Source organism: Hippocampus guttulatus, chromosome 3, assembly GCF_054856545.1.
Source record: "Hippocampus guttulatus isolate MCC_2025c chromosome 3, RoL_Hgut_1.0, whole genome shotgun sequence".
Taxonomy (NCBI): Eukaryota; Metazoa; Chordata; class Actinopteri; order Syngnathiformes; family Syngnathidae; genus Hippocampus; species Hippocampus guttulatus.
This window is the reverse complement of record NC_141263.1, coordinates 19,243,894-19,270,020: the sequence shown is the minus strand read 5'-3', so window position 1 is coordinate 19,270,020 and position 26,127 is coordinate 19,243,894. Positions and strand designations below refer to the sequence as shown.

At 42.0% G+C, this 26,127-nt stretch overlaps 2 protein-coding genes across 6 annotated transcripts in view; one reads left to right on the top strand and one right to left on the bottom strand.

Annotated features, from left to right (window-relative positions):
* nfatc3a (nuclear factor of activated T cells 3a) overlaps nt 1-6,347 on the top strand; it is a 54,377-nt gene extending 48,030 nt beyond the window's left edge. For both annotated transcript variants that reach the window (XM_086107287.1, XM_086107288.1), the window contains exon 10: nt 4,413-6,347. In XM_086107287.1, coding sequence (XP_085963413.1) covers nt 4,413-4,495 — 83 coding nt within the window. In that variant the 3' untranslated portion in view covers nt 4,496-6,347. The remainder of the gene's footprint in view (nt 1-4,412) is intronic.
* Nucleotides 6,348-6,851: 504 nt separating this feature from the next.
* esrp2 (epithelial splicing regulatory protein 2) lies at nt 6,852-24,552 on the bottom strand. Of its 4 annotated transcripts, none has more exons than XM_086107290.1 (17): nt 24,399-24,552; nt 24,070-24,222; nt 23,516-23,644; nt 17,485-17,598; nt 16,816-16,930; nt 16,560-16,655; nt 16,171-16,225; nt 15,816-15,926; nt 15,579-15,711; nt 14,493-14,535; nt 12,763-13,064; nt 12,238-12,471; nt 11,962-12,160; nt 11,157-11,343; nt 10,620-10,833; nt 8,154-8,254; nt 7,431-7,577 (listed from the first exon to the last, which is right to left on the bottom strand). In XM_086107290.1, exons 2-16 carry the CDS (start codon nt 24,199-24,201, stop codon nt 8,168-8,170), a joined length of 2,151 nt encoding a protein of 716 aa, XP_085963416.1. In that variant the 5' UTR covers nt 24,202-24,222; nt 24,399-24,552; the 3' UTR covers nt 7,431-7,577; nt 8,154-8,167. The 4 variants fall into 4 exon arrangements, with proteins under 4 accessions (XP_085963418.1, XP_085963416.1, XP_085963415.1 ...); XM_086107289.1 differs by having other exon boundaries at nt 24,070-24,304; nt 24,399-24,543; XM_086107291.1 differs by having other exon boundaries at nt 11,157-11,325; nt 24,070-24,547.
* Nucleotides 24,553-26,127: the final 1,575 nt, after the last annotated feature.

Sequence of the window (26,127 nt, the reverse complement as noted above, 5' to 3'; positions counted from 1 at the left end):
TCTGACTTGGAAAGTTTTCTTAAAACAGGTGAACATATCGAGCAATGTTACTGACAATGAAACATTGTGGAACAAAACAGGAGCATCATTTCACATGGGAATATTTGTTCTGAAATAGGAACGTATCAACTGGATTTGTGTTTGACCAAAATCAAGTCCTCTGGCTCAAACGTGTAAATGTCATCGGCTGTGAGGAAATAGGTAGTCATGCCACATTGTTGAAGTGAAGTGAATCATAGTTTTATTCAAATCACTCGCGACTGTGTGACCTTTGAATTGGTGCAGTGGAAAAGCGAGCGTTTTTTTCTGCAGACGCCCACGGGACACGGCATGTCTTCCAATGACCACTTTGACCCTCACGCGTTCCTGATGTTTTTGTGTGAACAAAACACAACCTCGAGCTTCTTGTAACGATCTGCCCACCTCGCTTTCTTTTGGAAATTTAAGTTGTGCTAATGCAAATGTAGCAAAAGTAATTATACTTCACCAGGGTGAGGAGTTTGCTCTGACTTTGTTATTTGCAACTTGATCTCTGTAAATATATCAATATAGGGGTGTTCACATGGCAAGATTTGGTCCGGTGCTACGCCGGGGCTGCCCCAGTAGAGCGTTCACACGTGCAAATTAGCTCCGGCGTAGCCCCGGAAAAAGGCTTACACCGGACCAAATTTGATCCACGTCAGGGAGGTGGTTTAAAAATTTGCTCCGGAGCAAATGCTCGTTTGCGAAGCAACACCGATGTAAATTTGCACGTGTGAACGCAACTGGGTTAAATTTGCCCGAGAGCAAATGCTTGTGAAGCGTACGTACGGCGAGAATGCGTTGCTTTCGCGCTCTGTCGGACTTCCGTCATGTGTTTGTTTAATAACGACACAAGACTTGGCTGGTAACATCTTTCCTTTTGTAGGAGACTGGACTGTCTCGGAGTTGTTAGTGTAGTTTGTTCCTTTGTTGTGTGTTCACAACCCCCAGCCCCCCATATAATTTATTTAGTGATTTCCTCTCTTGATTTTCTGTTTGGCGCATGATGTGTTTGCTTTTCTGAGTGTCATTGAAGTCATCGTTGATTTACGTTTTCGGGGGCGGTCACTCTCGAGCAGAAGGCACGGAGACCGAGAAGGAGAAGGACGTGCCTGTCCAGTAGTCGCTTGAGTTGTGTATACGTTTTAAAAAGAACCAACACGACAGCTCATTTGTTTTCTGTCGTTTTGCTCCGCTGCAGAAACTGCCGCTGCCGTGTGAACGCAAGTGGGGCTGCACCGACGCTGTGCCGGTGCAGACACGCTCAGCGGCTTTGTACGTGTGAACGCTCCACACAATTTGCTGCGGTGCAAAATATATCGCAACAAAATACATCGGTGCAGCGCCGGAGCAAATGTGTGCCGTGTGAACACCCCTAATGTTTACAACAAATGGTACCTATTGGCTTTATAGTGGCCAACTTTTGGACAATTGAAACTTATGGAACCTTTACTGGTCGCAATCTGGGTTGGTTTAAATCCTCTCTGGAAAACAAAACTAAGCTTTGGTAGTTCTTATGGTGTTCCACAGGGTTCGATGATAGGGCCTCTGTTTTTCTCATGTATTTGCTGCCCCTGGGTTCCTAATGGAAAATAAATGTTAGTTGGGCTTTACCATACAGGAGTTCTGACACGGAACTAACTGGTTAAGGCGAAGGTAACTTTAATACAAAGAGATCAGCACTAAGATACAGAAATTTTGTAGCCGGATTTTGTGCAATTTTGCCAAAGATTTGTTTTACTTCATTAATTTTTGTACATGCGGTTATCACGTTGATCCTCAGTTTCTTAGGGTGCGCCGAAAGGCACTCTGAACATGTAATCATGTGTAGTTATTAGAGCTGTCAGTTTAGCGCGTTTTTATTGGCATTCATTTAAATCAATTTTAACGGGATTAATTTTTTTCTCGCGAGATTAACGCGGCACACGTCACAGCGGATGTTACGTTGTTCTATAAATAAACCAGAAACAAAACAACAAGCACGCTGCACAGGTCCACGCACGTTTGTTTTACCTGCCACGGCAGCGAGACACCGAGAACGGATACTTAAAGAGTTTATGAATGGAAAGTTAGAAAACTGATTCATGATTCCATGTTGATGAGAGCATTAAAATGGGAAAAATAGGACAAAAAAATATAAAAGGAAATTCAGAAATGATAAAAAATGCGTGAGTAATCACGATTAATTTTTAGTTCATTTGAGTTAATTATGACAGTTGCATTTTTAATTAGATTAAATATTTTAATCGTTTGACAGCTCTAGTAGTTATTGTTAAAAAATGTGCATTGTCGCATATAAGACAACAAGGTAAAGCATAGTGTGTGCGTGTGTGTGTGTGGTTGTGTTGACATGGGGAAGGAAGAGCCTCCCACGCCAATAGGATGACGCAACCCATGGTGGCCATGCACAGAAAGCACACGCGTGCACATGCACTACAGCGATAACTCGAGGACGCTCCATTTGCTTTAATGTCGCCCATTGTTCCATGCACATTTGTCGGCCTTTAATAAGGTTCATTGCCACGCTTATGTTCGTGGTGTGGACTGTTTTGCTTCAACTTACAGTCGTGATGAATCTGTTAATTGCTCAATTTAATAACGTGATATAATCAGACAAGATTGTATCGTTTAAGACTTTGGAAGAAAAATTATTGGCACAAATCTGGCGCCAAATGGTTCTATTAAGAAAAAGAAATCGATATGATGTGAACAGCATATATTGGATCAGCTAATCTCCTCATACGTTTGCTTAACTCACACAAGAGGGCTTCAATACATACATTTTGTTTTTTTCCTTTTTTTTGATCAATTGTAAACTATTACAATTTTTGGATTGTACTTCAATGAAGTTATCTATTTGAATTTAATTAGATCGTTCAAATTAGGTGTCGATTACATTTACAGTACCTTGAAAAAAGTATTCATGCTCCTTGAACTGTTTACCAGTTGCTACTTTTAAATTTTCTACTTTGTGTTGGTCGGTCATATCAAATCTCAATAAACAACGTTCAAGTTTGCGTGGGGAAAATCTGAAAAATGTTCAAGGGGTATCAATATTTTATTTTCAAGGCACTGTATTCCGGTATCGAGTGGTTAGTGCGTTGGCTTCACAGTGCAGTGGTGCAGGGGGGTTCAATTCCGGCTCCGGCCTTCCTGTGTGGAGTAGTTCACATGTACTCCCTGTGCCTGCGTGGGTTTTCCCCGGGTACTCTGGTTTCCTCCCACATTCCAAAAACATGCATGGCAGGCTGACTGAACACTCTAAATTGTTCAGGGCGTCCCCCGCCTACTGCTCGAAGACAGGTCCAGCACCCCCGCGACCCTTGTGAGGATAAGCGAATCAGAAAATGGATGGATGTGTTCCTACAACATATTTAATTTTTTTTCTTGTACTGCTCTATATTATGAGGTTTGACATATAATATACAAACATAATGGTAGAATGATTAAACAAGAACAAATACATTTTCGAGCAAGAATACATCGATGTACTTAATTCTATCTACCCCCCCCCCAGGATTGCTCAATGGCTCTAAGAAATGATTTTGCTTTGAATGAGTAGAGGCACGCACGGTGTTGTTTTGCTGCATTTGTTTAGAACATGACATCAGCGCGAAAGAAGGCCAAAAGAATGTGTGCTTCCCTCACCAGCCGACAGACAGGCCCGAGTCGTCTTCTCGCACCGAACCAGTCCGTCCGGCCTCGACGCCGACATGTCACCGCACGGGAACGAGTTAAACGCTCGACTTAGACTTGCATGCAAATATGGTATGGGGGATTTGGAGTAACCAATTTCAAGAAACCCTCATTTCAGAAAATGGGAAGGGAAAAAAAAAAAAAACTACACCACCTGTACTTCAGCAGTTGTCTTTGGAAATTGGCCCCAAGTTCTTCATCGAGTTCACGTTCTCTTTTAGTGTACCCCAGAAAAAGAAGTCAGAAAGTTCTGGTGAACGTGAAATCTCCAAACTTTGTGGACCCCCTGTCGTGTGGCATTCCTCCATTTCCTGGCATGCACCAAGTATGGTTCTCAGTGCTCTTCCCTCTGCTGGTCACGCACCTGTACTGTATGTAGTACGATACTCAATGCAACTCAAAGGGCAACGTTACAATTTAAAATAACGCGTTCAAATTGTCAGTATAACAGGAGAACATGGGTAAAATGGTCTCGATCTCCATCTTGTGTCTAATTTGATTTGCAAGTAACCACCATGCCTGAGGAAAAACAACCGATAAACAACCGATCAGAGAAGGCGTGACTGACCAGGTGTCAATTTGCCGTGCACTCACAACGACCTGTTACCTTGATATTTATAGTGTACAGTGTTGTAATTTGCAATTTTTCCTCATTATAAAAACATGTCAGAATTTTTTTTCTTTCTTTTCCGCAGTGAACGAGATCATCGGCCGAGACATGTCGCAGTCCCCCAGTGGCCGTCGCCCCGCCCGAGCGGCCCACGGCGCACAGTCGTAGCTAAATGGCCAGACGGCAACCAGAACACCAGGGTACTTCAACTCCCACAATGCAACACCTGTCAGGAAAGCTCGATATACTGTATACACACATCAAGAGCATCAATGTGGGTGATTTTTTTTTTCACAAAATCACCCTTTTTGAAATGATCAAAGCATTTATGATCCCAGTGAGAAGCTCAACATTCCGCAACTGTCAAGCACCTGTACTTCTCTGATCACTCACGCCCCCTGCTGTCTATACATGTAACTGCCTTATGATTTATTATTTTATTCTTCTTATTATAGAAATATAGATGCCATAAGATGGCAGCAAATCACATTTTCTGTTAGATAAGCAATGACCCAGCTCAATAAAGCTCCACCCCTCACTTCAACATAATAGCTTGGCACCAGGATGCCACCAGATGGAGCCAAAGCAACGTCTTTGTTAGACGTGACTCTGGCCTGAGCACAAAAATATCAAATAGTTAAAAAAAAGAAAAAAAGGCAAACGCCAACCCGTGATTAAGCGGGGTTCACTGTATTATTCGTTATTATTACCTGTGTAGCAGAATTGAATGGCAGCAAAGTTCCCTTTCTAAACAAATAAACTGAAATCTACGGAGATACCATTTTATTTATGAAAATATTATATGGCTGCTCATCTACTCTGTGCAATAATTTAAAGAAAATCAATTAAAAGTCTCCCCTGAGTGCCTTGTTTTCAAGAAGACTAATTTTGTCTCAGTATTTTCTAAAAAAAAAACAATATAGTCCACAAAATGTTGTCCACCATCTGGATGTGGCATATTTACACGAAACGAAAATAACCACAGCAATAATGCTCGAATTGAAATAATTTTCCCCGTCGGCCTTATGATGATAACAATGAGTCTATGCATTCACCTTCAGCCGAATAAGCCTTCTCAAACCCGAAATATGAAGCCGGTAGAGCAGGGGTGGGCTACACGTGGTACGTCAACCATATACGACCCACCGCAGCAAACGATTCAACGTCAGTTTTTCTCTTCAGAAATTTACTCTGGCTTTATGACTTTATGAGAACTGAGGAAACCCACCCCTGATCTAGACCTGAAGACAGCCACGGCCCCAAGTGTGTGTGAGAGAGAGAGAGAGAGAGATTATACCAAATGTAGTTAAGAAAACGCCTATTTTCAAGCACACGTGTGTCTAAGGCTATGCAACTTTAAAATAAATATGACAAAGAAGTTAAAGTAACTTCATAGCAGCAGAATGAGAATTTTTTTAGGATGCCTTAACTCATTTATGTCAGTGTGTGTGCTGTTCGATTGTTTGTTAGTTTTTTTCCAGGGGGCGGGACAAAGTGTTTTTGTTGGTGGTTTATAAAGCTTCAAATCAAGAAACGTCGTCCTTGGCCACAACCAAAGAGCGAACAATACAGTGTGTTCCCACTTGACAAAAAAAAACAAAAAAACCCTGTACTCAACTCTATTTTTGATACTTTTTTCAAATGGATGTCATTCCGAAACAAAAAGAAAAAGGTTGGGGACATGTACTGTATGTGTGTTGAACGTGATATATATGACAAATAAAAAGGACGACACATATATGATAACGTTGACAGCCTTTGCAGCTTTTTTTCCTTTTATGTGTTACCCATCTGTATACAAACTATTTTGTACAGAAATTAAAAAAGGGAAATGCAGGTTTAGCTGATGTTTACCAAGCCTTGTATTGTCAACTGTTGTATATTTTGTATGTTAAAGGATTTTTCTTTTTTTTGTAATTTTAAAGACTGCAGTGCTTTTGAAAATTATTCAAAGGGAATAACTTGCAACATGCTTTAGGTTTTGAAAGTAGTGACTATCAATAAAACGACAAAAAAAGGAGAGCCTTGTCTTTTGCTTTCGCTGACTTCCTCTAATATTTTTCAAAATACCGTGTAACAATGCGAATGGCTGAGTCATGTCACATGGGAGTGACAATGCATGTGAACGCAAATGCTTTTATGCATGGGGGTGAGCCAAAAATAATTCATTAAAATGCTACCAATAAATTAGCTTGATATAGTTCACCTTTGAAATTATGGGCAATTTCATAAAGTCACTTTTAAATTAAATTTTGACTATTGTGAATTAAAATAATAATTGTGAAAAAAAAACATACATCTACTGGATTTATGCATTTAAAATGCAATTTAAATTCAGATGATCCATTTTCTGTAGCACCCGCCCTGAGAGGATAACGGTTCAATTAAGTCTATCCGGTGTGACTTACACCCTGGACTGGTTGCAAGCCAAATACTGAAAGAAAATTACCACAAAGAAGAACGTTTCATATTATCTCAGCCTGCCAGAAAACGGCCTACACGCACACAAAAAGCACACACCTACTCAATCATCAATAACAGGTTTTATCGTTTACATTCTTATTCACAATTCTAATATATATGACATCAAAGTTGACAAACAAAAAAAATGAAACAAAAAATGTGTGTGTTTGTATATATATATATATCCTTGACTATTGGAGGTTTAACAATAGGAGCGCCAGTGTTACTCTCTGGGTAATATAGGCACATTTTGGGGGGGAAGGGGGTATTTAAAAAAAAAAAAAAGATATACCCGTCAGTAGTTTGGTCACAAGAAGTCAAAAAGTTGCCTTGCTGTCCTTAACGTTTTCATTTGAGTCGTAGAGTCCAAAGGAAATGCAAAACCAACATGTGGAGGCGAGGTCAAATGTATCCAATCACAGAAAAGCATGCATTCAAAATTCCTTTCTCCTTCCACTTGAGTAAATTTATGGCTTTTGCTTGCCACTCTCCTCAAGTTGGTACAAAAGAATGATTGATTTGGGCAAAAAAAAATAAAATAAAGGTTCAAGTGCGGACAAATGCTTTGGTAGGAAGGAAGCAGCCATGTACACGCGCTGGCCAGAAAGCATTTGGAGTCAGCCAGTCAGTTGCAGAATGCCAAATGGATCTGCTGCCCATAGAAGACGTGACTGGAGCGCTCGGCCACGGCCCGGCACGCCGCCTCCTCGCTGGGGAAGGTGACCAAGGCCTCGCCACTGCACTGGCCGCTGAAGTTGTACAGGATGAGGACGGCGTCCGGTTGGAGCTGCGTGGCGACATTAAAAAAAAAAAAAAAAGACAAACGAAACATTTTTAAAAAATAAAATAAAAAAGGCCTGCTTGTGCCTTGCCGGTGGGCTTCAACGTGCCAAACACCAGGGAGCGTCGGCGAGTCATGGGAGAATTAGATCACACTGCTGCCAGCGGGAGGGAGGTAGTGGCAAGATTAAAAGAGGTCATTTTGATCCCAGAAGACCACAGCTCACATCTGATTAGTTTGGTTAGCCAGCAAAAGGAGAAAAGAAGAAGCTGGAGACATGACAGGACACAAACTGCTGCAACTGCAAACTGCATTTCGAGCAGTTACACGGTGCGTTCTTTCAACAGGCCAGCATGGGGCGCTTTCGGCATGCAGCGCATTGAATGGAAGGTTTCTTCATCTTATTCGCCCGTTCAGCAATTAACACTCAGAACTCCTCTAAAAAAAAAAAAAAGGGAAGCGGGGATTCATTTTGGGGAACATGCAGGCCGACAAGCCAAGTCAGACAGCAGGAAGAACGAAGCAACGCGGCGTCTGCGTCCCGGCCCGCGGGGGTTGGCGGCGGGGCCCTGAGCCGCTTACCTTGGGGTCAGCCCCTACAGGCAGAGCCATTCTTTGGGCTGAATCAGACTCCTGGCCTGTTCGCTCATCTGAACCATGCTGCCGTACTCCTCAGGGGCGTACTACACATAGCATAATAACCAACACGGTTATATCCAATATTACACACACACCAAGAAACACAATAAGAAGGACGATGTTCTTGGAGACCCCTCACACTGCAGGACAACACCCAAATGAAGCATACAATGTAAATGCAATCGTATCTTGACTTACAAGTGACCCAACTTAAGAGTTGGAGTGATAGTGAGCAGTTGTTCAAAATCCAGACCAGGTGTTTGCGTCCAAGTGTTTATTGCCATTCACCATTGAAGTAAAAATAAATAACCAACGTCTGCTAGCTTAAGGCCAGCAGAAAATGTCACAGATGGACAAATCAAAGTCGCATTGACGTTAAAAGCGGTTCTCCGTGAAGGCACATCAAGGGGTATATGAAATTTTTCATATTCAAAAAGTGATGGCAGTAGTTGCCAACTTGCCCGCAAGAACTACAACCCCAAGTATCTCACTAAATGCAAAGAGACTCTGTTCAGTGCAACAACACAATATTCGGTGTTGACAGCTGGTAATGCTGTCAGTTTGGTTTTCTTTAAGCAGTTTCCATTTTTATTTTAAATTAAATTGATGATACCATTTGCAGAACAGATCTGTACTGTCATCCCATGGAGGACATTTTGTTCTTTTGTACAAATTTTTATTTAGAATTAGGTTAATTTTTTTTCTTGCAGTTTTATTTTGTATTTCCAAATAGCACATCACTCTGTTTAAAATATTTTCTTGACTTTTTACTCAACCAAAAATTCATTTTGCTGGTTTGGGGGTACTTACAAAAAATGTGTGTATATATATACACTCACACACACAAAAAAATAAACCTTCGAGAACCACTACTTTAATCAACAACTATTTGAACAGATAGCATAATAGACTTACATTTTTCCTCAGAAAAACAACCACTAGTTATATTACTGCGGCACTTTTTATGAACGGCAGTATCGTACTGTCCCCTGGTGGTCAAGGCACGCACACCAAAAGGACTCCGATGTAAACCATGACAGTTTGAATCTTTACAATCAATGTGATATACAGTCTTGTTATGACTGTATTTTTCTGGTGAAACAAACATGAATTTTTGGGGGTGTTTCTGTGGGGTTGGCATTTACTTTCATTTCATTGGAGAGAGAGAGGACTTGAGTGTGATCATGGAACAGATTACATTTGTAAGTCAAGATGTAATGGATGCTGGAAGCAGCAGTGATGAGCATGTGAAAAACAAAACAAAAATGAACTTTCCACTTCTGCGTCTTCAAGCATGAGAGAGAGAAAAAGAAGCAAGTGGGTTTGAGACATTTTGAGCTCAGACTAGTTTTGTATGATGTGTGAAAAGGGGGTTTGCAACCAAACGCACACGGTTGTTCAAAATTCAGTACACCATCCAACTGTCACAACCAATGGCATCACGCTGATGTTTGCCAGAAAAAAAATGTCAATTTGGTTCAAGGTGACATGCACCTATGTGACACACTGTCAAGCTGCTGGGGTTTTTTTTCTTTTTAGGAGCAGATTTAGATGTTGAGGCGGTAAAATTTGGTGCTGGAGGGTTAAATTTTTTTGAAATGGCCAGATCGGTCATTTGCAGATAAAGTTTAAAATGTATAAAATATGTAAATGTGAAAATTACTTTGTTCATAGTTTAATTTTAACATTTACCATGAATATAATTCTTGTAATTTTTCTACCTTACTTTTTGTATTAGAGTGGGCCCCACCCATGCCTGTGGTTCAACACATGTAAATGTGCATATTATGGGATTTTTATTATTTTTTTCCATTTTCTGATTTAAATTTTGTTTGGGGGGATTTTTATCCCCATTGCCCGCCATGGAAAATGTTTCCCCTCATCGTGAATGTTTCTCCGTGTTTTTTTTTTTTTTAACTCTTTTGGAACCCCCAGTGCATTTCTACGGCCATCAACTATCCGCAAATGTTGGCTATATTTGGGCTAGCCCTGCCTCGATCCAGGGGTCAACTGTATTTACAAATGGAAAAATAATTCAGTCAATTAACCATTTAAATACATAAATCAATTCATGATGCCCATTCCTAGTAGCTGACAGTCAGAAGCAAAGAGACCAAAAGCAAATAAGCTGGAACAACAAACAAACAAAAAAACCCTCCACCTAAACTTCAGCCACGTGCTCTAGCTGCTCGCGTCAAGTCAAACCTCAGAGTTCCAACCTCATTTGGCCTGGCAGCAAAGGATTATGGGAGGGAAAGAGGGACTTCAAATGAAGAGTGCAGTGACACAGCAAAAAGGGCGTGTGTCCACCGTTCACATCAATCTCAGCATGGAAACAATTTGGGAATAAAACCCTCACATCTCTTCAATGAACATGTGCGCCTCCATGTGGTCGCGGCAGGTACTGACCGGATATCCCTGGAAAAAGCTGAGGATGTCCTTGACGCCTGTGTTGTAGGGAAGGCCCTGCATCCGCACCAGAGCTCCGGGTTGGGGGAGTACCGGAGACGAGGCAGCCGCTGCCGCAGCAGCAGCAGCGGCGGCCGCATGGTGAGGCTGGGCCGCCACCGCCACCGAGGGCGGGGCTGCGAAGTAGCTCACTGTGGAGGGAGACACTGGGGGGCTGTGGAGGGAACCAGAGAGGTGGTGGGTATTGCAAAAAGTATTTTGCTTTTTATTTAAACGGTTGTGACGGACATAACATTCCAACATGTGATATTCTTGTCCATCAAGTAAAATTAAAATATTAGGCAAAGGTAACTATGACATTTTTGACATAACAAAGTGATAAAAACACTTGCTTCGGTGAAATTAAATTATGGAAAAACAAGGCTTATTCTTATTCGAATTCATCCAAAGTAAGAAATGTATCTGTTAATTTAGTTTAACCACAACAGTCCACCAAGAAATTGGAGTCATAATTGCGCTAACAGGTGACTGGCATACCTGGGATAGTAAGCTGTGTAGTTCATGTTCATGTACAGGTGAGGTTGGGGGGGGTAGTAGGCCAAGGCGGGGCTATGTGTGGCCTGATGAGGTCTGGGAGCGGCCAGTAGGGGGGGCTGATAGAGGGCGGCCTCTGACAAGATGGTGGGTGGTGTGGGAAAGGCGTAGGCTGTTGGGGGGGATAAACCTCAAAGAGAGAGGGACAAACATACGTCACAGAGCACATTAAACCGCCAGCAACCATAAAGTATGTTTTTAGTGATAAACTTAATAAATGCTCATTTCACTTTCAAAACTGGGACATTCGCCACTTTGTGCATGCCCGGTATTTTATTAACAAAGTTCACTTTTTTCCTTCAGGCTGTCATTGTCACAAAATAAACAAAGCTAAATGGCAGCATGGACATATTTACAGACAAATAGCCTCCATCGAATCTAAGGCTGTGGGTACCTAAGGAGGGAACACAAGAAAAAAAGAAAGAAAAAAAGACGCTAAAAGAACTTTTTAAGAGCGAGAGAGAGAGACTGTCTGGAAAAGAAAAAAAAATTGGCTACCAATCTAATCTCGACCGATAGAAAGGAGAGCGCAAAGGGCAAAGTGCAGGTTCCCTGCATGCAGTCAAAAGTGGCATCCTCTCTTCAAACCCATTCATTCTCATTGTCGCAGAAATGAACACAAAAAAATCATATATATATATATATATAGGGATCATGTATGCCCAAATGGTTTCTGTTGTAAAGGAGATTGACATGCTGTACTCAACAGTTTGAATTTGTCATCAAGTGCTCAATCAACTCTACTTACAGGGGAGTTTGCAAGGTGGTGGAGAAAGACCGCTGCGGTTCAAGGTTCCTCCCATCAGTACGATGCTCATCTCCTCTGTGGAACACTGGAAGACCTCCACGTAGCGGTCCTTCATGGTCTTCTTGTGGCACTTTTGCGACACCATAAAAGCTTTGTCCGGGGACTTCATCTGGATGAAGGCATCGCCCGAGGGCCGCCCCTGAAAAGGGAACCAAGGCAATCAACTTTGTTCTGAAGTTTTGGGCGAATGATCGCAAGGTCTAGCCGTGTTGCCACCTGCTGGTTGAGGACCATGTGGACTCCGTGGGGTCTGATGTCAGCGGTGTGCTCGCCCATGAACTCTAGGATGTCTTCGATGCCGGCCGTGTAAGGCAGGCCACGCAGGCGGACGCAGTCGCGACTGCTGCTAGCTGTCGGGAGGAAGGGCGGCGTGGCGAGGACGGGGACTGAGACGATGGGTGAGGCGGGCAGTGTGGATATTAGAGGGCTGGACAGGTAGCGAGTCAGCACCTAGCAAGCACAAAAGTAAAGAACCAAAGTTGGTGCGAGGTGAGGTAGAAAGCAATCGAAACAACAGAAAAGCACAATTGGAGTGTTGTTGCCATCTTGCAAGTAACTTGGGGGGTTTCGCTGAAATCAGCCCTTACAAAAAAGGCAAGCGTAATAGGATCTGTCTTTCTATTTCTGTGGGTTAGAGTGGTACCTCGACTGACCAGGTGAATGTGTTCCGTGATGAAATTTGGATCTACCGAATAAAAATAAATCAGCAATGTTGGCCATGTATCGATTGTCCCAACTGACCTGTTGCACCTCAGCAGCGGTGCTGCGAAAGAGCTCGATATAGCGCTTGCCCAGGATCTGCCTGTGCTTCTTCATGGCATTCTGGGCGTACTCGTCACAGGAGAAAAGCACAAAGGCATCACCGGTGGGTCTTCCGTCCGGGTATTTCACAAACAGAAGTCCCTCTGCACCGTCTGTGACTGGGCTCTCAGGACCAAGGAAGTCCAGGACTTCCTGTGGTGTGGCGGTGAAGGGCAGACCCCGCATGCGGATGATCACTTGGTTCTCTTTGGACAGGAACTGTGTCACCTCGTTAGATGTGCCTGGTGGCAGAAGGAGATTTTATTTTTAAAAAATAAATAAAATTAAAAAAAGGACTGAGCTATCAGAATCACCATCTGAATGAGTATAAGTTCAGCTATACTTGGCTCCAATTGCCTCTGCTTTAGTTATCCGGTTTTGCACTTCAATAGTAGTTTTTGTGTGTGCATATATATATATATATATATATATAAAATGGCCTAAGCTAATTAGATTGTATAGATGTGACATTTGCATGCAATTGTATTTTGTGTTCTACAGAAAACTCACCCACACAAATTAAGATAAAACCTGGTCTGATTATTGGTCATATGGACAAAACTATGTACTGGTACTAACCAGAAATACTGCAGTGAGAATCACTCCCATAAATCAGTTATACCAGCAAATATTTTTCCAACATCTCCATCAAAAAACACCCCCCCCCCCAAAAAACATTACTTCAGCTGGACACAGCATTGTGAACTACAGTATATAGAAAATGATATTTTTGCCGCTGAGCCAATAGGAGCACATGACAATTAAATGACTGGTCAATCCCATTTCTTTGTCACCGCTGCACAGAAACACAATGTTGTGCTTTTTTTTTTCACTATGAGACCCCCCCCCACACACAATATGTATATAACAGTTTAGCTGTAACCCCAAACCGTGAATATACCAGACCAAAGCAGCTATCAATCATGTCATCTTTCGATCACACACATTTGCATGCAGCAATGATGTTAATACTGAATGTAAGGTCATAATTGAAAAGTAATGATTATATTTTAAGGCATACCACCCACACCTGTGAGATTTCCAAGGGTATCAAACATATTTCCATTCAGAGATGATCTTGTGTGCTTGAACTATTTACTTAAAGGCCAACGTGTGTCAATCTGCATCGATCTGAGCTCATTCGGATTAAAGTCCAGTGTGAATTTCTTTCTGAGTTCTCAGTTGTGTGACTGCTACCCTGTGCACCGGAGGCCCTCGGCCCCGGCTTTGTCTCCTCACACCCCCATTGTATCAGCACCGGACTGCACTTTGCAGCGGTTGTCAGCCTGGCCCCCCCTTAGGGGAGTGTGGACTTTGAGGTTGAGCAGAACAGGTGAGGGTACAATTTCGGTCTAGTCTGTGAGGGGTGGGCTAGAGGGATGAGTGTGGGTTGGGGGGGCGGTTTAGCTCCTGACAAAGCATCTTTTATGAGTCCAAGATAAGCGGCTGGAGAGATCACTGGGATGAGACAGGCACACAGGTAACAGGAGAGAGCAAAAGAAGAAACCTTCCTTTACAGCCATTAAGAATTGCTCTTTTAGAGATGTGTGTGGAGGGCCCCGGCGTGCTTGTTCATTTAAAACTATAACAAATAGGAGGCCAAAATAAATAGCTTTTCACAATGACTCCTCATGCTCACAGTGCAGAACGGAGAAAACTTAAAATCTCACCTCCAGCAATCTTGAGGAATTCCTCTCCTGTGGCCTTGTAGACCTGAAACAACGAGGAGGAAATGTAAATTTAGCATTACAACCGGAAGACTGAACAATGTCAGTATAAATCTGAGAGGTTTTATTATCATGATTCAAAGACAACACATATACGGTAGATATTTTATAAATTAATTTGGTTATCCCTTAAAGTGGACACTATCTGTGTGGTCCCTCCAGGAATATTTATTACACCACAAGTCCCAACAAGCAGAGAAAGAACGACATAACTCCAACCAGGTAGAAGAGGGACCTTATGCTGTGCGCATCACCTCTCCTCACAGCTCAAATGTAGTGCGAACCAATCAGTTTAATAGTGAGCCTGGCTTCCAGAGGACAGCTAGCAAAACTGCTTTTAATGACAGAGTAGAAGACAAACCAAGCTACCAACATCCGCAGCCCAAAACCCATGTAAGTGTGCGTCTTTAAACGTTAAGATGTTTTATGGTTTTGAACATTCCTCAAAAGTGGTTAAGTTACACTTGCCCCGTGTCGACTGTTAAAATGGTTTTGAAAACAATACCTGGACAGTAAAGGTTTTATCGTGGTGACAGTTTTAGGCTGGTCACTTTAAGGGAATTGAACTAGTCACTCTTCCAGGAACATGCCACCCAAATTCAAGTATCTAATCTCAATTTTTCTGCCTGGCATTTTGTATATTATGTCAAGGATAACTTCTCTTGGACCCCGAAAGTACCTCTTCATCAGATGGGTGACAGACACTAGCAAAACAAAACTTAAACGTGTCATATCGAGTTGTTGTGTGCCGACAGGCTGACTGAGCACCTCCGTCTCAAAATCTACCCTGAAGGTAAAGCTTCAACTCCCATCAAGCTTGGAGGAACTTATTACAAGCCTCCACCAAGACAAGACAGTGTTCAAGTCTCACCTTACAGCTGATGCAGCCCTGTAGCAGAGCTTAAGGCTTGTTATTTTTTGACAAGATATTTCACAGCCTCACACGACTGAATAAAGAACCCGAGACAAACACAAAGGTGCGGTACATATCACTATGACAAGTCCAGTGAAATACACTTTCAAGCTGACCTCGATGTAGCGGCTCCCCATGTGGTGCTTGTGGCGCTCCAGTGCCAGGTCTCTGTGTTCCGAGTTGATGAAGCGAACCAAGGCCTCGCCATTCCTCCTGCCCTGAGCATTGAGGCATAAGGCCACGCCCCCTCTGAAACGCATCATTTTCTTTCAAAACGGTTGACCCCGCTACAAAAGTCACACAGATTCAACTTAACGTAGAATCCATTTTCAAATCCATAGAGGCTAACTCACTTGGCTATATTGAGGCCTTTGAAGAAGCGAGCAATGTCTTGATCCGAAGACTGCCATGGAAGTCCTCGCGCTCTGATTATGGTCTCGTTGTCCACTGGCTCCGTCTTACTGCTGTAGGAAAACACAGCACTGGAACTTTACAGCTAGTAAGTGTTCAACAAAGCAGGCTCATTGACATTCATTACATTTATTGAAAAGAAATGACTTGCATCCAAGTATTCAAATGCATGGCTAAATTCACTATTAAATCAATTGTCCAAATACTAGACAAAAAAAAAAAAAAAGAAGGCTGAATGTCTGCACAACTCAGTTAAGGTTCCACAGGAACAAGATCTTTGTTTGTCCAAAGACTTACCATGTGCCAGAATCAAATTTGTACTTCACCGTCTCCACAAGGGAAAATTTGTGATCTAAATGGAGAAGAAATGAAGAAAATCTATTAAAAAGACAGCACAGAGCTCCAGTTTACTGCTCAACAAACACGTGTACATTCTTCCTGTTGACATTCCGGTCAGGCTAGTTCTGCTAAAACAAGCAAAACAGGTTGTGCGCCGAAAGTGACAATTACGGTGCATGGACCAGACCAATAAGGTAGCCAAAGTGGGTTAACAGCAAATGACACTTCAATTATGTTCACATAGTAGAGGTGTTGCTCTGCAAATGTACGGGTGGGTGCTTGTGGATCAACAGAGGGGGGGAATCTCAAAATGACTGATGATGATACCAAGAATGATGGATACTAACTGTAAGGCTCAGCCAGGATGCGGAGGATCAGTTGCACCATGCTGCTCACTTCCCTCACTCCCATCAGCTGCTCTGAAACTGCAGCGAGACCCACATCTGCACACCCAGTTAAAGACATACTACGGATTTCCTGTGCTTTAATTTAACTCCGAGAACTCAAAAATGACCAAACAAACCAAGCACAAGAACAAAGTTAGAGAATTAAAAATGTGCCCTATTTGTTATTTATTTTACCGGGGGGAGAAAAAAAAGATACGTTCTAACATGGAAGGAATCTCCAGTTTGTTTGCAGGGCCGGTGTTGGGGCAGCATTTCTCAAACTCTTTTCTCAAGTCCACAAATGAGAAGAAACACTCGGGAAGGACGAGATTCTGTGAAGCAAGATACCACAAGGATATGCTCAGGGATGAGACAGTATGTAATACCAAACAACAGGAGCCCAATGAGTACATGATGATAGGAACAGGAATATTTCATACTAATATGAAATAAGATATCTTGAGTCAGAATGGTTCCAATTTTGTATAATGTTTTTCCTGCTTCAAAGCAGGGCGACAAGGCTCTCCTGGTGCGGAGAAAAAAAAAAGTTCAGTATTCAGCGAAGGAGTGAGTGTCACAAAAGCAATTTTACATAACATCACACCGCTATAGTAATGTTTTAGAAACACAATTTTACAAGACACTAAATCAAATTTGTATATTTAACATTTACGCCTGAGGTCCAGTTAAATGCTGTGGATCATTTGCTACTAGGACACAAAAGGGAGTGTGGGGGAAATCCTATCATTTAATTTACATTCATCCAGGGTACTTTATCTGGAAAAAATTATCAGGTCACATATCTTTCCAGCACTTGTATCTTGTTTGTATTTCATGAACCAGTAAAGAGACAATGTTTTTTTTTACAGTGTGGAAACCGATTTACCTTTTTAGAAGCCTCAGGGTGAAGAGCCTGTCGTATGACAAGGGGACTGTTGACACAAAGCGTGTAAGAGCTCCTGTCGAGACACTTCAATTCCGATGCCACGGACTGCTGGAACTGCAAAAACCAAGCAGGGACAAAAAACGTTTCTCACAGAATGTTCAGGCGTTGCTTGTTGTCACTGTCAATAATTATTATTTTTTTTTACTATAAATCATTTGCATTCAAGGATCTCATCAGATTGTGCGCATCAGCAATGTAGATACTGTATCTAGTGGTAATTGGTTGACTTTTTATTTCAGGGCTTGAGTACAATTCAACCGCTGCTCAAACAGCAGTGACGAAGAGGAAAGTGAGAATTAAATAGGATTGAATGGCAGACAAGTGAAGGTGGTGCTATGTTTGATGCTTGGATTGCGTGCGTTTGTCGTCGCAAACAAGGCTCGTCTGACAGGTTTTAATGTTTGTCGAGTGTGGGAGGGGAGCGATTACATTTGCCAAGAGGCCATACAGGTCTAACCCGCCTCGTTCAACTGATGCTAACACCCTTAACACCAGCATCCCGCACATATGCATTTGTTTTATCTAAACTCACACACTCACACACACAGAGAGTTGTGTCAAGTTGATGCTATTTACTAGTCCCAACATGAAAGATATCCATCCATCCATTTTCCGAACCGCTTGATCCTCACTAGGGTCGCGGGGGGTGCTGGAGCCTATCCCAGCCATCTCCGGGCAGTAGGCGGGGGACACCCTGAATCAGTTGCCAGCCAATCGCAGGGCACACAGAGACGAACAACCATCCACGCCCACACTCACACCTAGGGACAATTCAGAGCGTCCAATCAGCCTGACATGCATGTTTTTGGAATGTGGGAGGAAACCGGAGCACCCGGAGAAAACCCACGCAGGCCCGGGGAGAACATGCAAACTCCACACAGGGAGGCCGGAGCTGGAATCGAACCCGGTACCTCTGCACTGTGAAGCCGACGTGCTAACCACTGGACTACCGGGCCGCCTATGAAAGATATAACATCCTCCATTATATCAATAGCCGTTTCTAATATTTTGGCTACCCTTTTGGAAGCCATATAAAGCTAACTCACACGACAACAAAAAGAATACATATATTTTTATTAAGTGACAATCTTTTTAAAACATTTTTTAAAAGTGTGTTGCAGGTGCACCTGTCTCATTTCCAAATTTCCAATTTGTAACTAAAGATGACAAAGTTTGTGAAACCCTGGCCAAGGGCACTGAGGGAAATTCGACCCCATGAATCCCTACAACTGCCACAGATGAAAACATAAATTAGAAGCAGTGAAATTGGCTGACAGGCAGGTGTCCCACATGGCCGCAGGCTACATATGACTGATAATCAAGCAGTGAGTGTTACAGGTGCATGTTTGGGCTCGTTTCGCAGCGTAACCGCAATGCAATGCCAAGCAGCTAACAAACTGCAATATTTAAAATAAATAAATAAATTAGTTTCACTTATGATACGTCACCATATAGTTGCCCAAAAAATTCAATGAGTGTTTCTTTTAGTTTGCTCTCATGAGGCGAGTTAGCCACAACACTGAGTGCAAAGGTTGACTCAGTATGACCTTGGGTTCCCACTATCGGGTTGTCACCAACCACAGATTTTACACTGGCAAAATACAAGGGACAAATATGTCGCATGTAAAAACATTGTTATTTAAGAGTTTCACACCAAGTGACATCCAGACAAAGACTTCCGCATATCCAGGCAAGGCTTGCCAAATTATTAAACTGGCTGGCAGACGCAAGTTCTCGAGCAGCACCGACACACCCTGATTTTTTCATTCAACCTGAGTGAATGTGTTCAAGACTATCATCAGATTGCAAGAGACACACGAGGAAAACATCCCACGAGTCTAGCACTACAGAATGCGAAAACATTTCGACAATGGAACAACCAAGTCCAAAGGCAAAGAGACTGTACAAAGAGGAATTTGAAGATTTTCTGAAAATTCTATGAACACCTTTATAGTCGCACAAAACAATTGCACAACCATTTGATGGCATTTTTGCAACATTTCTAAAGAAGGGCCGCCATCCTAGATTCCAGCACGTCACACAACAACTGAGTGTACCAGAGGAGAGCTCTGTTCAGTGAGCCTCAAGATTTACTCTACACACGTTTTCCCAACCTGTCTCAACAAGGATTGCGAAGAAAAGAAGAATGAAAGAAGAGTATTAAGCCGACTCAAACAATACAGAGAGAGAGATTTCACTCCAACATGCTTCAACCAACTCCAAGGTATTTTCACAATTGAGGGGGAGGAAACGGCCTTTGAACGTGGTCCTATCAGAAGTCCCTCTCCAGTGGAGTGTTTTCATGCAGAGGTGAGAGGAAGGGTGTTACTGGTGGCTGCAACAAACTCCGATAAGAGCGTCGGGGTGTGTCATGGAAGTCCTAAAGCATTCAAGGCAACTAAAGAACCGCCACGCAGTTCTAACATTTAATATTCTCTCTACTTTTAAAATTAAACATTGGTCACAAACTAACAAGAAACTGGGAACATGCACAAGCAGAAGAGAATTTAGCAGCCACTCCTACCCTAACCTGCTTTTTGTATTTTTAGGTGAACCACGATTCTTTAAAAGTTGGTTTCAATACAAGTGTAGAGTGCATATCCATAACACAACTGTGTGCTTAAAACTGCTAATGCTTCAAAGAATACATTTCCAGCTACAGTGTCATATGTATACTGTGACATTGCCCTTGTAAATAACAATCTTGAATATAGATCAAGAGTAAATAAGTGACTTGAGATATGAATGTTTACACTAAACCACAAGCCTTTCAACGACGTGGCCTGAACACAAGCAAACGTAAAGAGTAAACTCAACATCGAAATGTGTTTAACACTGCAACACTTGAAATTCTTTTGAATGCAGTGGTCCCTCGCTATATTGCGGTTCAGCTTTTTGCAGACTCTCTATATCGCAGATTATTATTATTATTTGTTTTTAAACAGCTCGCAATGCCTGTTGTGTTCTAATTGACTTCTTGTATTTTTTTGCAGTGTTACTCTGCTTCCATTGTATTCTGCGTCCTGACTGGCTAAGGTCCAGCAGAGATGATGTACCGTTTGATTTTTGACTGTTTCCCCCGTTGATTTAGCCTCAAAATCCCCGTGGAGTCAGGATAAGCTTTACCATGTTGACAACAAGCTTGGTGTATTTATTGAAAAGCGTTGGAATGATTCAGTTTCACCATAAGAAAAAGGCGCACGCATCACTACACAGGCTGCGACATGCTGTAACTGCGCCAAACAAGAAACCAACTTCAGACCACGTCAGTGCAGGCAAGCGTGTTTCTCAAAAGACAATAGTTACAAGCCATGACGTCTGAATACAGACTGAATTGCCGTATTTCAAAACGACCACTTGCATCAAGAGGGCAAGTTTTCACATTTCATATGCTTGCTGTCAAAGACAATTTTGTGAGTCCACTTTAGGACAAGTTGGACTCAATTAAATACTCTGTCCTCTGTAGCCAAACTAATTTGTTGAGTAGAACAATGTTGCCCAGAGTGCGAGTCCTAGTGTGGATGTTGTTGACGTTCAAATAGTTGCATAGACGTTCCATAGACTGCAAAATATTTAAGGCCAAATCAACAGCACCTGTGTCAGTTGCAGCTAAGTGGGGCAACATTTTTTTTCTGCCCATGCCATGTCACAACTCAGTTAACATAAGAACCCCCGTTACTGTGTTTTTTCAAGTGCCAAGAACCTCTGGAATGTAATGCTGGGGGAAGATGGCTGACAATAGTTAGATTTTTACTGAACACTGCGAGATAAGATGCAAGACAAAACCAGTTGGCGAAATTAAACATTAGAAGTATACCTTTCTCACAATAAAAGGGGAAAAAAAACAATACCATATACTCATTTTCGACAGATATGGAGGATGGGTTCTCTTACGTATTCTAAATATTGAATCAAATGTCTAGTAAACGTTAGTTGCCGTGTTATGAGCTATATGGTTGAGTAAAAAAAAAAATGAAATTGACAAGAACACAATCACGATAGTCTGGCGGCTCACTTGCTCAAAGGGTCCCGCTAGCAGGAAGCTGCACAATCACTGTATAAGCGAGACCAGTCACCGTATTCACAAACTGAATTTGAGGCAAAACTATCAATTACATTCATTTAGTCTTCCCTTGGTGAAAGGTTTTTTTTCTTGTTAAGCTATGAAAGGACAAATAGCAAGAGATTAATGGGTGACACAAAGGAATGAAAAGAGCCAAGTGATTGCTTGGGTTAATATTTGAAGGTTCAGCACACAAACTAACTTAAGGTAACCAGCCTTATTTGAAACGTTAACCGTCCTGATGCATTTCACTCTGTGCAAGAATATCAAGCAGCGCCAGGATTAATTCAGTGACAGACATTCAAGAAATACAGTACTGGCAGGGGTGGAGAAAGGAGCATCCAGTGCAAACAAACACTTTTGCAAGGTTGGTCAAGAAACATGTTTGACAACATAAGCACTATTGTCTAAACACACAGTGACAGGGAGCAACATAAGCAAATTGTATCTCAAACACACCATTTAAGACCTCCCCACTGTCCCCTCCCTTCTCCTCTGTCTGTCCTCCAGCTAAGAGAGGTGCGGTCGCAGCTCAACAACCCACCTTCCAGATGTCTACAGCATGCATCAAGCCAAGACAAGACCGGACCTGCGACTACCGGTACTCTTAATCTCCAACAACCTCAGGCGATGCAAGCTCCTGAACTTCTACACACTGTCAGAGCACCAACCCACCCTCATAAAAATGTTGTCAAGGAGTTTAGCAATTCTTGTATTACAGCTTAAAAAAGATCTGTGCACTAAATGTGTGAAACAAGCACCTGAAATTCTAATAGAGTGGTTTCTGAAAAATTAAACCCAAGATCATACAGTTTTGGGGGAAATGTATCATATGAAACTAGCCAGTGAAGGCATGACAAAGTGGCTGTTATTCAAGGTTATCAAGATTTTTATTGATTGAACAATTTTAGATTCCATCAGGACATTAAGAATGTGTTTCATGTCAGTTTTTTGCCCCTATTATTTCTAAAGCCACGATTTTCCTCCGTTTCTTTTGGTACAAACTGTCAGCTTTTGGCATGCAAGTTCACTTCAGAGATACAACAGAGGCGGGACGGTACCTACATAGAAGGGAATTGTGGAATGGTCAGATAAGGGTGAAGAGTTTGACACATCAAGTCCCGTTGTGTTGAAAGCAACGACGACCGTCAGGCAAGTTTTGTTTCCTTTGCACAGTGTCTCCTTTTAAATATTCAATATAAAATGTTTGGCCTCATTAAAGGTGTGGGTGAGCTGGAGAGTGTATGCCAGCTAACTTTGGGTAAGAAGGGGAGGGGACACAACTTGGTCTGGCCGCCAGGCAATCTCAGGGCACAGATATTGTTGATAACACCTCTCACTCTTATTCACACAATAGACAATTTTAGGTTTTTTTAACCCTAACAGGTTTTTGCATGATATACTGTAGAACAATGCCAGAGTACCCGGAGAAAATGGACACAAGCACAGGGAGAACATGCAAAATCCACACCAGAAGAACAGAGTATACATCTTCTGGTGCTATAGCTAGCTAGCTAGATATATATCTGTCCCAGTTGGTGACAGATTCTTCCTTGACAGGGCTCACAAACACTTGCCAACTCAACATGTTTACATTTTTAAAGCTACATTTATAAATTCAAGAACTAAGTGTTTTATTAATTTTACACCTTAATGTCACGGCGTTTGTCTCAAGTTTACACTTGAATGACAGTTAGGAACATTAAAATCAACTGTGACTTAAAACGCTGCTTGTATAGTCAAAGTTATAATATGGCAACTGATCGGCCCTGGGATACTTCAATTACCTACGGACAACTGTTTTTCAAATAACTCTGTGGTCCATTGAAAGGTTCCACCTCACCGTTGAGGATATGCTGTCAGAGTGAGCAGTCATTATAAGGATGCTCAAGGGTCTCCTGGACTCACCTGTAGCAGAACTTTATCCAAGGGCTCAGCATTGACGACGTCGTCCAAACTGAGCGCCGTCTCCTCTTTACACTGATCTGCAAGCTCCAAAGTGTCTGGCTTGACAAGACATCTGTGAAGCTTGCCCACCTGAATGAAACAAACTTTTAGCATGTCAGGTCTCGGTAACAAAAGACAAGGTGCTTAACAGGTCGGCCTCCCATTCAGGAAATTGATAATGATGAAATAAAATAACAATATGGTTGCAAAGGAGAACTGAATAGTCAAGGGCTGGGTTGACATGGCAAATCAAAAAGGTGTGTGTTTTGCTCCAAATAGGTAAAACCAAAGAAAAACTGGGAGAAAGTAACAAAATAAAACAACACAAACAAAGAAAATACACTCCCTCGTTTGCCGGCTATATTTGGGCTGCACACCTGGACAGAAGGTGAGCTAGAGATAGCATTAGCACACACCGTGTTGATTTATGTCAAACAGTTAAAGACACGATACCGAATGAAAATACACACAGGCACACTCGAGTACAAGAAACAGGACGAACGAACGGGCCGTACCTTTTTCTCACGTAGGTCCACAATTTGCCACACCAAGAGAATTATTTCCCTCTCATCCGAACCCAGTTTACCCCCATTTGCACCAGCTGTTGCCCCAAAGAACACCACCAGAGTATCACTGTGCGAAGCCATCAGGGACCACAAGGGTAAAAACTACAATTAAAGCAAAGATTAAACTAAAAACAACACAAGGGTTCACCTTTTTCCAAGTGATAAGAGGAGCGACCAAAAGGGTCTGGAAACTCAATTGAGGTAAGGGGAGAGAGAGAGAAAAAGAGGGGAGATTATTTTCAGAGGGAGCCACGAAAGTTTGCGGCCAGTCACTCTACCTGTTGCTGTACTTGAGCGAATTCTATCCAGCGATACTGGTTTGACTAGTAAAGAAGGGTGGAAATCCGTGTTTCGTTCACATGGACTCCATAACTAGCCTTGGAGGGTTTTTTCAGGTTTTTGTTTTTTTTAGTTACCTGCGTGTGTCTCAGCCCTTGAGCTGACAAGTCCCACAAGTGTCTTTTTATTGGCTATTTCACAAAGGTGAGGGCGGGACAATGAGGCGTATTATGTTATATAATTGGTCAGACGCGTTTAACTAGGAAGTAGTTTGATTAAAAAAAGGGCTGTGGTAGAGACTCCATGAGGCATTCCCGTGGAATGTTTCGGATTAGTGATTGAGAGACACGCTAAAAAACAAACACCTGCTGTCACTGAAAAGTCATCTTTCAGATGGTTTTATATGATTAAAATGGGCAGCTATTCTTATGAAGCTGACAAAAATTCAAATTTACTTTTAACAGATATGGACATACTGTACTTGAGGCCCACCAGATTCAATCGAAACAAAGTTGTCATATTCTAGTGATGGTTTTTATTTTATTTCCAAATGTGTTTTTATCGTGCCGTTTCTTTTGGGATATACCATATTTATTAAACATAAACTGCTCACCAAGTTAAGAATACAGTATTACGTGTTGCGGTGAATTCTCAGGGTGAACCTAAAATGGTCTTTTACAGGTGAACTGAATTGACCTTGTTTTCCACAAGTCCTACTCTTCAATGTTTTAATATTTTCTGCCCATCTTGCTCTATGTGAGTGGCAAAATTCACAACAGGGTGTTTGAATCAACCAATACATTTCCAAAGACATCCGTTTCTGCTTTTCTGTGGCACAACACTTTGCCAATTGCTTGTTCGACATTACGATCATTATATATCTGGTGAATTTTAAAGCATTTCTTCACAGGTTTACATTGTTTCCTGAACAGCCCATGGGATGTTGGTTCCCCAGGTTTCTTAAACTGTCATTTTTTACTGGCATTTTAGATTAAAGGTACTTATGACCAGGTGCTTGGTAGTTTCTTGAATATTATTTTACACTACCACCAAAAAATTGAATCATCGAATGTTAAGTGAAGTTAAGTGTCACTTGGGGAGCTGAACTCCACGAAGTTTAATGCATATTTCATCATTTCATCAGAGAAAACCAGAACCCAGAGAACATGTAAACTCCACACAAAGATGTCCCAACTGAGATTCGAACCCCAATCCCTCTGACTGTGAGGCAGTCACTCCAACCACATTTAGTTTCAACCAATTAAAATTAAAGGTTCATTTCGTAACCCTGGTCCGAATACATAAGAATAAAAAGCCACAACATCTGGCACTGCTTGAATGTAAATTCAGTCTTCACACCAGGACATTTATTGGTCGATTCAAGGATTAAACACCTGTGGTGAATTTTGCCGTTAAGATCCTCGTTAGAGAACAGCAATTTGTGCAAAAATTACTGAAACGTTTAACAGCTGGAATGTGTGCATTCAAAATCTTCGAGAATATCACATCATGTTGACCTGTAAAGGTTTGAATGCTTTTTAGGGCCGTCCTGGAATTTCACCCAAAATCCAAATATAATTTTGTGAGTAGTGTAGAGAGATAGATCTCATGCGTTATCGAGCTCTTGGCCTACAAAATATTATCTGCGGTGCCACCACTTTGAGGGAAACTCCGTCTTCATCTTTTTTAGAAAGTGCTTACACTGCCATCTACTGGTCGTGTGACTGA

Excerpts from the sequence above, each read along its gene's own strand:
- esrp2 (XM_086107292.1), bottom strand. The coding sequence starts at position 24,201 with ATGGCTTCGCACAGTGATACTCTGGTGGTGTTCTTTGGGGCAACAGCT. Across the intron at positions 16,931-17,484 it reads ACCCTGAGGCTTCTAAAAAG|AATCTCGTCCTTCCCGAGTG; the intron begins GTAAATCGGTTT and ends CTTGCTTCACAG. Across the intron at positions 10,834-11,156 it reads TACACAGCTTACTATCCCAG|CCCCCCAGTGTCTCCCTCCA; the intron begins GTATGCCAGTCA and ends TTCCCTCCACAG.